The sequence below is a fragment of the Carlito syrichta genome, unplaced genomic scaffold, assembly GCF_000164805.1.
Source record: "Carlito syrichta isolate Samal-C Ts95f unplaced genomic scaffold, Tarsius_syrichta-2.0.1 Scaffold143016, whole genome shotgun sequence".
NCBI lineage: Eukaryota > Metazoa > Chordata > Mammalia > Primates > Tarsiidae > Carlito > Carlito syrichta.
In genome coordinates, this window is record NW_007087112.1 from 42,731 (window position 1) to 54,940 (window position 12,210).

Genomic DNA, 12,210 nt, shown 5'->3' on the forward strand with positions numbered 1-12,210 from the left:
TCAATCTATCACCCAGACTGGAGTGCAGCGGCCGCTCCCGGCCACCGCAGCCTCGACCTGCTGGGCTCCGGCGATCCTTCCACCTCAGCCTTCCAAGTAGCCAGAATTACAGGTGCGCGCTACCATGCCCGGCTGATTTTTTAATTTATTGTAGAGATGAGGTCTCGCCAAGTTGCCCAGGCGGGTCTCGAACCCGCAGGCTCAGGCAATCCACTCATCTCAGCCTCCCAAAGCATTGGGATTACAGGCTGAGCCACCGAGCCCAGCTGGCTAATTTTTTTATTTATTGTAGAGATGAGGTCTCGCCAAGTTGCCCAGGATATTCTCGAACCCATGGGCTCAGGCAGTCCTCTCACCTCAGCCTCCCAAAGTGCTGGGACTACAGGTGTGAGCCACAGCACCTGGCAATTTTCAAAGTTTTAAGCAGGACACATAAACTAAGAAAATCCAGGCTCTGCAATTTTTGTAAAAAGCATGAAAAGACACTGGTAGCACATAGTAGGTACTCAATAAACATTTTGGGTATGAATGAATGAATGAAGTGGGATTAGGTATTCCCGAGCTACTGAGGAGTTAACCAAAACTAAATCAATGTTTCCTCTACATTTATATGATAATACGTTTGAGTATTTCGAGAGAATACCACAAGAAACTCTTTTATGTTTGTGCCTAAAATAAGGCAGGGCGAGGGTGGGAGTCCTACTGGAAAAAATAACAAACAGAGACTAATTGTTGCTTTATAGTTTGCGTCACTCGAGGTAACAAGATTTCTGGCAACCTCAAACCTTGGCCGCGTCTGGAAGCGTGTCCGCCTCGTACTTACTGAGCCGTACAAAAGCCCGTCGGTGTCCATGGCCAAGTACTGGCCGGTCTCGGTACTCTTTATATACACCTCCCCCACGCTTTCCGCGCTGAGCTGCAGCTGAACTGGAATAAAAATAACACGAGCAAAAGTAAATAAACACCGTGCTTTTGCCGCTAGGGCCCCGCAGCCAGGACAGTTGGCCATGGAAAATTCTGCTCATTCACTTCGCAGGGCCCTCAGGGATGAGCCTCCATTTAATCAAAACATTGAAGTACAGCTCCTTTTTCTTTGGCCTCCAAAGAAAGCTGTCCATTGGGAGTCGTGTTCTTGAGAGAGGAAGGAGCGCTCAGGCTGGCCGGCCCACCTGGCCACCCTGCCGGTTACAGCGTGACCCCCGTGCACCCTCACGGGCCTTTGCTCCTTCCTCTTTCCGTCACCTGGAGCAAAATAATCAGAGGAGAAAGTGGCCTTTGTGTCCCTGGGTACCCTCATCCCAGCAATCTTGGGGTGCCCTGAAGGAGGCAACAGGCCAGCCTGCATGTGTCCCGCTTTAGTCTTGCCTGCTGGGGGCTGGCTTTTTCATGTCTAGGCCTTCCAGTCATGGGAGAGACTCCTGTCAACAGATTGTTAATTTTTAAAGTCTGAGATTGTGATTTTCCCAGAGACAAAGGTTTCCAGAGAGTTAGGATGGGTTGCCACGTATGAAACTCAGGGAACTCACCCTGCAGTGCAGGCTCAGTCAACCCTCAATCTCGGTGGCAGCCCAACTAGGATAAGATAAGACAGAGGGGAACCCCCAGGTTCCTATTGGAGAATGAGGCGATGACCTGGAAATGCTGTGATGAGAACACTGACTCTCAGCTCAGGGTGATTTTGTTCTAGGGGACTGTTGGCCATGCCTGGAGACAGTTCTGGCTCTCACAGTGAGGGGGTGACACGTCTCTAGGAGGACTAGGACACGTCTCTAAGGGTCAACTTATCAGAGGTCACAGGGCAGAAGAGGGTGGAACGCAGGGCTTGGCGGATCCAGCGCCTTCACGATCTCTTCTTTGTTTTCATTTTTAATTTAACTGCTTTGAATAGGAAATACACTCACATATTTCAAACTTGGAAACAACATCGGAGGAGACAGTGAAAAGATCCCCTCCCACCCCCTGACCAACTTCCCAGTGTTCTCCCAGCAGAAAAGACCCTTGCCTTTCCTCCAGAGTATACGTTTGCATTCTCCTGGGCAGTGGGGGGAGGCGGGGGTACAGAAACAAAGAAACCCCTCCTAGACACGGTGTGTGTGTGTGTATCCTTCTAGAAAGACTGCATGCATCTATTGCCAAATTCCTATTATTTTTTTTTTAACACAAATGGTAACATACTATACACACAGTTCTACACCTTGCTTTTTTTTTTTTTTTTTTTTTTTTTGCTTAACCACTAGTTGGAGATCTTTCAATCAGTTCTGGAAGAGTTAACTTCATTCTTACTACCAGTTGAATTGTGTTTCATTCTGTGGCTGTACCACAGTCATTTACCATGCGGCTATTAATATGCCTGTATTTTCTTCCTTCTCTCTGTTTTCCTTATCTCTGGATTCATCCCAAGGGTGACACACAGTTACATCATTCTTCCTGAAGATGCAGATCTCTTGCCCTTGGAAGTCTGTGATGGAGACTCAGGACTTCCGCTAGTTTCCTGTGGTAGGTGGAATTCATGCCGTTCACAGGAAGGGAACCAGAAGCCACTGATCTGCTTTCCCACAGGTCCTCCTACTTTGGGTTACCTCTGACAGGGCAGTTGTGAGAAAACAGGCCAAGGGCCTCCGTGGTGACCTGGGTCCTGCCCTCTGTAGCCTTAAATCCCATGCTTGCCCAGTTGCTTTGCTCAGCCGGTTAACTCCTTCAACACACCAGCTTTTCCCCTGCTTTTTTCCAGGACCTTTGCATGTGCGAATGTGCTAAGCCTCCGTCTGGGATCTTCTTCCTCCAGATACTCACAAGGCTGGCTCTCCTCCTCCAGACCTCAGACTGAATGTCCTCAGAGAGGCCTTTCCCGACACCCTGGGTGGCACTGTGCAGTGGGTCCTTGCACCCCCACCCACTGCCCCGCCAGTGCCACCCTAGCCCCCCATCACCCTCCTCTCAGCACCTTGTGGGTCTCTTGCATGCCACTTAACACAATTCTTTTCTTATTTAGGAGTTCACTCATCCATTCTGCCTCCCCAAAAGAACATTCACTCTGAGAGGAAGGGCAGGGATCTTGTCTTTCCCGTTGCCCCTTGGGTCCTCAGTGTCCTGCCCCAAGGGGCCAGTCCGTGTGTGTTTGTTGAATGAAGAGCGTCAGGCTAATACTGGCAGAGATGATTCCGCTGGCCCCGCATGAATGAGCTGTGCGCTCCGACTCATGTTCCCAGCAATGTGGAGAGTTGTGAGGCTCAAGGCCGGGCTCTCCCATCCACCAGGGAGACCTTGGCAAGGCCGCTAGCCCTGCTTGGCCACGGCCTCCTCGTCGGTGAAATGCGGAGTGTTTGGGTTCAGTCTCTGTCAAGTTCTTTCCTGCCCTCCCAGTCGACTAAGCAGGTAGATCCGTTTCTCAACAATAGTGCCTACAATAGAATACTATTTGGCAATGAAAGGGAACAAAGTTCGGAGGCAAGCCACAACACAGATGAATCTTGAAAACATGGTGCTAAGAGAAAAAAAGCATCACAAAGGACCTCAGAGCTTTCCAAAGAAAGGTCCAGAACAGGTAAATTATAAAGACAGCAGCTAGATTGGTGGTAGGCAGGGCCTGGGTGGGGTGGAGACAGGGGAGTTCCGGTTAGAGGATGCAGCATTGTTTGTCTTAATGTTCTATTAGCGATGGTGGAGATGGTTGCAGAATTCTGTTAAGAAAAGTTGCAAAAGACCCACTGAACTGTACACTTTAAATGGGTAAATAGTATGGTATGAGCCGGGCTCGGTGGCTCAGCCTATAATCCCGCGCCTTTGGGAGGCTGAGGTGAGGGGATTGCCTGAGCCTGCGGGTTCGAGACCCACCTGGGCAGTGAGACCTCATCTCTACAATAAATCAAAAAAATCAGCCGGGCGTGGTAGCGCATGCCTGTAGTTCTGGCTCCTTAGAAGGCTGAGGTGGAAGGATCGCCGGAGCCCAGCAGGTAGAGGCTGTGGTGGCCGGGAGCGGCCAATGCACTCCAGTCTGGGCGACAGAGTGAGACTCCAACTCAAAAAAAAAATAAAAAAATTTTATGGTATGTGAATCATATCTCAATAAAGCTATTTAAAAAAAAAGTTTTATATTTTCATTGGATGTTATGGTTTCCAGAGAACTTTCACATAGTTTTTCCATCAGTTTCTCAGCATAATCCTGCATGTTCAAGAGAGACCACGTACAAGGGGACAAGCTTGTGTTGATCACCTACCACGTATGGGCATCACGCTAGCTTCCATCTTGGTATAAATCACATAAGAGTTAAGAGCACCTACTGCAAAACACAGCTGTGTGAGTTCAGATTCTACCGTGCTGCGTGTTAGCTGTGTGGTTCCTGGGCCGACGGTCTACCTCCGCTCCCTTATCTGTAGTGATGGTGTCATGAGGTCTACTGCATGGGCAGGGGCGGGCACTAGTGTGACCATTTCCTCTGTGCTGTTGTGATCTCATCTGCTCCTCACAGCATTCCTTGAAGGAGGGCGGCGCCTACTCCAGTCTGCGGGTGAGGACATCGGTGAGAGTGTGTTCTATACTGGGTTATGCTTCTAGGAAGAGGCAAAGCTGTGGTCAGAACCCGGGCCCGAGTTCTCCATGTGTGCTGCTGCTTCCTCCTTTCACACAACCTCTTGGGCTCCAGTTATGGGATGGATTCGTCCAAATCCAGTCAAGCTGTCCCTTGTGGACCCCCTTGTGTACACGCCAAGACCAGACACGTAGAAGACGGCGGGTCACCCAGGGCCCCGTTTGTAGCCACGGAATAGAATGAGGCGAGTTGCCCGGGCCTTTCTTCCACCTACCACGCACGTATGTAGGAATTTAGTCAGACACATTATAGGTGCTGCAGGAATCCCACAGGGCAGGGTCTTTTAGGTAAGCAAGGACGGTTTTTAAAAAAGCTTTTCACATCCTCGTCGTTTCTGTTCTCCTGCCATGGGCTCAAGAGAGTTGACTCTGCCATCTGTGGAGTCCCGCCATGGCCACGAAGCGGCCTCACAGAGGTAAACCAGAGCCAGAGGCCCGCTTAGCACATGACTTCAGCCCTCAGCCCTGGGCCCCAACACCAGGGTTGTTGCACCGGTGAGAGTTCGTCTCAAGAGCTTCCTCTGTAAATATTATTTCTCCAGGATGTCCAAGTTTCATAGCTCATTTTCACTAGATTTCTTTCTGGCTAAGTTTCCTAAACATATATCCTTCTGGGCTGGCAGGAAGGAGCAACACCCAGGCTGACTGCTCGTGTAGCTGACTAGGTGTCCAACTCTCCAGTGTGACTTCATTTCAGTTTTCCAGACCTGCATCCTCCTGCAGCTGCTCTGAGGACAAGCAAGGAAGGAGAGAGCGTGAGAAAGGGGGCCTCGGGGAGAGGGGGCTGGCCACACAGCAGCCGCGCCTTCCTCTTGCTGCCGGGAGGGGGGGGGGCACCATTCGGCCAACACAGCCTCATCTGCGGGGTGCTGGGAGCTGTGCTCGGTGCCAGACGGATCCCTGCACTCAGGGCTTCCACGTGACCAGGGCACACGTGAACCTAGGAGTGATAAACCAACACAGCAGCCAAAGCTCTGCTTAGTTTTGAGCTAAAAGCAGACAAAAGTGCAAAAACTGCAACAAACGCTCACTCTCTAGTTATTATTTTTGGTACTCCCTTTTAAAGAAAGGCAGAAAAGAAGATAGAGAAAAAAAAAAACCTGGGAGAACATAGGAAATCCTTGATGAAAATCTTGTAAAAAAAAAAACAACAACAACACAACGTGTGTAGCTCATGAATATATATGTATAAAATATGAGACCGTGTACTGGATACTGACCAAATTCAGTGGCTGCCCTGGGAAGGATGAGAAGAAGGACCAAGACTGGTGGCACTTTGTTTCTTCAGAAACAACTCCGAGGCAGGAGCAGCTGGCGGGTACTACTGAGTCACTGTGGGGGATGGGGCTGCTTGTGTATGTTGGCATGTAGTCTTCATCCAGTGCCTGGTTTTATGTTTTGTGACATGTATGCTCATGTCCTATGCACATGGCTTGGTGTTTGTTACAAAGTTTTCATCCTAGATTTACTGTGTTTTCCCATGATTCTCCTCTTGCCTGTCAGGGACGGCAGTTGAGGCGCTGAGCTCCACACTCAATCACGGGCAGACACTCCGAGCCAGCCAGAGCTCCCCCTTTTTGTACCTAGGGACCCCGAGATGTTCTATGACCCAACTCAGGCTTGGCCCCACGTGGCATCCAGACCTAAGCATGGGTACCCGTAAAAGGCAGGCCTTCTTAGGGGCAGACAGGGTCCCAGGAGAACTGGGAGGCCGCAGGGGTGAAGACCACCAAGGCTCCAACTCCTCCCTCATTCCCTTTTCCAACACCCCCTGGCAGGCTGGCACTGGGGCAAAGGAGGAGGAACATGTCTTATGCACTCCTTCCAGGGAATTAGGACTTGCTGACCATGAGTGGGAAGATCAGTGGCTCTGGAGCATCCCAAGAATGAAGGGGCAGATGCGTTTCGAAAAACAACCCAAGTCCGTAGTCTGTAGGCCACAGTCATTCTCCCCAGTTCTGAGCTGGGAGCAGCAACAATGAATTGGCTGAAGGAACGGAGAGCAATGTTTGAAAAGAGCTCTCGTGATGGATATAGAGAAATTTAAACTGATACAATATTGTAAAAATATAATAAAAGCAGGGCGGGAGTGTTAGCTTGGTGGATTTGTGACCTAAGGTGTCCCCAGAGGATCTAAGTCCTGCATCTCTATTAGGAGTGCAGTAGGAAGTGCTGGCTTGTGAAATGGCCTATTTGTTGAAAATAAATGTCGAGCTGGAATGTCCAAAGTCACCTCTGTGGGTCGTGCCCTTTCCTCATTTCGTGCTCATTATTTAAACCTGTTGAGCCAGGCTCGGTGGCTCAGCCTATGATCCCGCACCTTGGGAGGCTGAGGTGAGTGGGTTGCTTAAGCCCGCGGTTTTGAGACCCGCCTGGGCAGCTTGGCGAGACCTCATCTCTACAATAAATCAAAAAATCAGCCAGGCGTGGTCGTGCGCGCCTGTAGTTCCAGCTACTCGGAAGGCTGAGGCGGAAGGATAGCCGGGGCCCAGCAGGTCGAGGCTGCGGTGGCCGGGAGTGGCCACTGCACTCCAGTCTGGGCGACAGACTGAGACTCCAACTCAAAAATAAATAAATAAATAAATAAACCTGTTGTGGGTCTCTGCGCACTTAGGGCACCTACGTAAATGGGGACCCAAGCTTTTGAGTGGATCTACCAGCCCCTAGCGAGGCATCCACACCTTTTGTCAGAGCTGCTGTAAGTCTGTCTCTCTGGTTCTGTCCTCTGCTCCTACAGCCTGCCCTCGGGTCTTAGCAGGAGTTTGTTCATGGTAGGGACCATGACCCCTCCCTTTCCAAAGGCAGAAAGGAGGAAAGGAAGCCATGAGCCTGTCAGTGCCAAGAGAAGCGAGCTTTGGGGCGCTGCACCCACTTCCAAGCCCCAAGCTGTCCTCGCATCTTCTTGCCCTGCCCCAGGGCACGTTAAAGATAAGATACCAGCTGGGGCATTGAACAGGGAAGACGCCCAGGGAGGAGATTCTGGGTGTGCAGATGTCCGTGCGCGGTCTCCATGACCGCTTTCCACCTCTGCTCTCCGAGGAGAGGCCAGGAGAGATTACGTGCCGGTTATTCTGGGCTGGAGACTTCCCGTCCTCTACTGTGTTTACCCAAAGTGAGGTCAGTCTCATTCAGAACTCAGTGAGGTTGTTTTATGTCAGTGGCATTTATAATTAAAACTCAGCCACAAGCTGGGCTCCACGGAACATTAGAGAAAGACAAAGAAGGGTAGAAAATGGAATTTGGGGGGAAAATTCCGGTGGTCTAGAATATATACATATCCTATATTTCATATATATGTGTGTGTGTGTGTGTGTATATATATATATAAAATGTATGTATAAAAAACACTTTTCTTAAAACTTGTAGAGATGTCTGATCCTTCAGAGTCTGAAAAGGTAGATGGAAATTTTTGATATAATCCAGAGACTGAGTGATCTGTATATATTTGTGTGTATGTGTGTATTTTAAAGTTTATCTAGAAAAATCGGTCTGTATCATCAGATGAGGGATGGTGGGGAGGAGGGGCAGGGAGTCCTTTCCATCACATGTGGTCAAGGTGAGAGCTTGGGAAGCATCTTTGGGGAGCACAGCCCTGTTGGAGACCGCCCCCTCTCTCTGACTTCTGGCAGCGGGGCCCAGCTCGGCCCACCATGGCCATTTGAAAAGCTGTTTTAACGTTGGGCCCAAGCTGGGGGTAGTAAAATGCTTCTGCCATTAGGTGTCGAGTCATATCAACCAGAGAACAGCAGTCTGGACTCCTCCAAGTCAACGGGGCAGGAGGGATTTCACCAAAGAGCAGGCTGCCTTTTCTACAGGGCTGTGAGGCAGGATTCTTTTTTCCAGCGAACTCTCCTCATGCCTTTAGGATGTGGCTTGATTTATAAATATTTGACTGGCACGCACTTCGCTCAGGAACACTTCCATTTGCCTGGTGAGTGGTGCCAGTAATCCTCCTATGTGCCTGGGGTGGCAAGAGGTTGGGGGCTGCAGGGGGAGGCTGCAGGCTTGGGATGCTCATGGGCATATTATCATTCTCCAGTTATTCATTCCATCAAGGAATAAGTCATGGCCTCCCTTTGCCGGAGAGGAAATTCCCTCCGAGGAGCAGAATCAAACACGGCGCTCCTCCTCGCCTCTCGCCGGGCTGGCTTGCTCTGCCAGGGAAGTTGGACAGGGCAGGGCTTGCTGCCTGTGCCTGGACATGTTGGGCCTTTGTGCCAGGCCCTGGGGACTCCGGCCTAGATAGTTCCAGAAAAGCTGAGGGGAAGGGTCGCCCTCAGTTCTGTGAGCAAGCGTAGAATTCATGTAATTGAACAGATCTGAAAGATTAGCTGGCTGGTTAAGGAAGGCTGATTAAGCCAAGAAGGATGGCGATGCCCAGGCTGGAGTGCAGTGCCACAAGCACGGCTCACCATATATAGTCTTGACCTTCTAGGCTCAGGTGATCCTTCTGCTTCAGCCTTCTGAGTGGTTCGTGTGCTAGGACTACAGGCACATGCTACCACCACACCTGGCTAATTTTTTTTTTTTTTGTAGAGATGAGGTCTCACTATGTTGTCTAGGTTGGTCTCAAACTCCTCGGCCTCCCCAAGTGCTGGGATTGCAGGTATGAACCTGGCCTGTGCGAAACACTTTTGCTGACATTATCCCATTTAAAAGTCACACTTTCCTATGAGGTCGGTACTGTTGTCATTCTTGTTTCTAAAACAAGGAAACTAAGGCACATAGAGGAGAAATAACTGTCTCAAGGTGACACAGGACTACTGAGCAGCAGTGCTGAGACTTAAGCCTACACCCATCTGGCCCACACGACACACATGCTTATTTGATCAGCTTGTGGGGCAGAGTCACGGTTATGGTGTTGTTACCAAGGATGGTGGTACGATACAGAGAGAGCTTAAGTCTTGGAAGTGGAAGATATGGTCGGTGTCAAGCTTTCCCGGCTTGCAGAGGGTCCTGCCTGTCAGCCTCAGTGTTCTCAGAGTGATGATAATTGTAACCTCTTAAGATTGTGGGGAGGCAGAAAGAAAAGAGGCTAGCACAATGCCTGGCACATAGCAGGGCTTCCTAGATGTTGGCTGAGTATATTGTTGAACTTGAATTCAATACAGCTCATCAAACTAATGTTTACCGGGCATTAGACCAAGTGGCAGGCAATGTGCTGGATACAAAAATTATAGTGTTGAGCCATAAGAGACAAAGCCCTTGTCCTCAGGGGGCTGGGTTGGAGAGAACACCATGTGTAATCACGCAAATGAATGCAGAATTCTAACTCCAAGGATAGCTGTGTGGTACGTGAGATGCTCCTCAAATGCTCTGTGTCCAAAATGCAACTGGCCGTCTTCCCCTGCACCTGCTCCTCTCCCCAGACTCTCCTTCTCATGGTGACACCACTGACCTGCCTGCTGGAGCTGACACTCTAGAAGTCAACACCCAACCTTTTCACAAACTGTGCCCATCAGCCCCAGAACCTACAGCCCTCCCTGGCTGCTTTTGTCTAGCATTTGTAGTGTGGCCATGTGACAGACATTCACAGATTGTGGGGGTGCTTGCTACAGCAGGGGTTGGAGGAATGGTAACAGGACGAGCCAAAACACCTTCTCAATGGGCCCGCAGTTCCTGCCAGTGGAGACATTTTACTCAGGTCTCTGTACACATGCACCCATCATAGGTTGATACCATGAAAGAAAGGTTAGGCACTTGTAAACTTATTCTCCTAGAGGTAGGAAGAGGACAAATTTGACAATTCCCAGGGCAGATCAACCAGCTGGGGACAAAGAGAAGCTGTGAAAGGAGTTAATTTTGCCTGGTAGAGCTTGAGGGCATACAGTTCTTCTAGCTTGTGTGATTTATTTAAATATCGATTGGCTTTTAGAAATGTTTTTTCCCCCAAAGGAAGCCTTAAAGTGTCGCTCTCTGCTTGTCACCACGATCTCTAGTCTCGCTCAGACTGATGATCAAGAGCTGGAAGCCAGCTCCTTGCGGGCTGTTCTGGTCCCAGGCATCCAGGCAGGATGCGCTCCAGGACTGGCCAAGGCTGATGGCTGTTGCCCAGTAACCCATGAGATTCAGAAGGGCTCTGGCAGTACCAATACTGGGCAGAAGAGGGCGACAGAACCACATTCAGGGAGCACATCTCTGCCCAGAAGGACTTCTCACTTTCAGGAGCTTAGTCAATAGTTTTCAGCCTTGTGAGGCACGCGGGACAATGCTATTATTCCCATTCCACAGGTGAGAAAACTGAGTCTCGATGAGATTACGTGATTTTCCCCAAAATCAGACAGCTGGGAACACTGGAGACATTTATATTTCCAGACAAGAGCGGATGATTGGAAGAGTCTTAGGGCCACGGGGCTTGAGGCTTCTTTTGCAGAGTACTTTTTGCAAAATGGAGATAATGCCGATTGTCCAGTACTGCTTCAGTTAGAACGTGGCAGGGCAGGGATATGAGCTCAAGCCTTCCAGTTCCAAAGCTGGGGTCCTGGGCTCTGCAGAGGGCAAGTGGGTCATCCAGTTCTCTGGGCATTGGCTGCCCACCCACCCCACTTAATCCTGTCTCTGTTCTCTCGGCCCTTGTCCTGAGCCCGAGTAAGCGTGAGCAAATAACACGCTAATACAATGGCTCTGAGTGTTGGCAGAGAGGCCCCAGGTCGAAGCCTGAGTCTAGCCCTCGGGCCTTCTGGAAAGCAGTACCGTAGAGAAGCAGAGCTAGAGGGTTGATCAATGTTGTGCTGTGTTTCCATATGCTGGGCTGAACGTATGGAAAGCTTGATGGTGGTAACAGCAATATTAGCCTGTTCCTCTGGTCCAGGACCTGTGCCAAGAGCGCTCACTGGGTTATCATATCTAATCCTCTCAAGAAGCCTGTGAGGCAAGTGATAGTCTTATTCTTACTTCGCAAGTGAGAAACATGAGAACAGAAAGGTGATGCAGGTTGCCCAAACTCACTTGGCAAATAACCCCACGTTTCTCAGATGCAGACATCCTTGCACACACTCGTACGGCTGCACTGAGCTGCTTGCTGGGGGGCTCCTGACACCTCGGGCCAGGCGGCCAGATCCATAGCAGACTCTAGAAATTGTCCCAGTGTCACACACACAGAGTGCGGGCTATAATGTTAGTGATGGAATGACAATGAAGCCATATACCACTTGTACAGAAACTCCAGTATTGGAACCTCTTGTCATTCCAGAACTTAAGGTTTCCCAGAAGAGCCTGCTGGACCCCAAGGAACACATCACCAAAGCTGTCTTTCCTTTGGGGTTCTGAGGACCAGAGAACACTCCCCATTGATTCGGAAAATTGGAAACATTTAAAACTCAGAGAAGGCCAGGCACGGTGGCTCAAGCCTGTAATCCCAGCACTTAGGGAGGAGGAGGCAAGAGGATTGCCTGAGTCCAGGGGTTCAAGACCAACCTGGGCAACTTGGCGAGACCTCATCTCTACAGTAAATCAAAACATTAGCCAGGCGTGGTGGAGCGCACCTGTGGTTCTAGCTACTTGGAAGGTTGAGGTGGAAGGATCGCCAGAGCCCAGTAGGTCAAGGCTGAGGTGGCCGTGAGCATGCCACTACACTACAGCCTGGGTGACAGAGTGACACTACAACTCAAAAAAAAAAAAAA

The 12,210-nt window shown here is 50.1% G+C and overlaps 1 protein-coding gene across 5 annotated transcripts in view; it reads right to left on the minus strand.

Annotated features, from left to right (window-relative positions):
• The window catches only part of FGF1 (fibroblast growth factor 1), a 106,836-nt gene that overhangs the window by 8,613 nt on the left and 86,013 nt on the right, over positions 1 to 12,210 (minus strand). For all 5 annotated transcript variants that reach the window (XM_021708597.1, XM_008050123.2, XM_008050122.2 and 2 more), the window contains exon 3: positions 824 to 927. In XM_021708597.1, the coding sequence (XP_021564272.1) occupies positions 824 to 927 (104 nt within the window). The remainder of the gene's footprint in view (positions 1 to 823; positions 928 to 12,210) is intronic.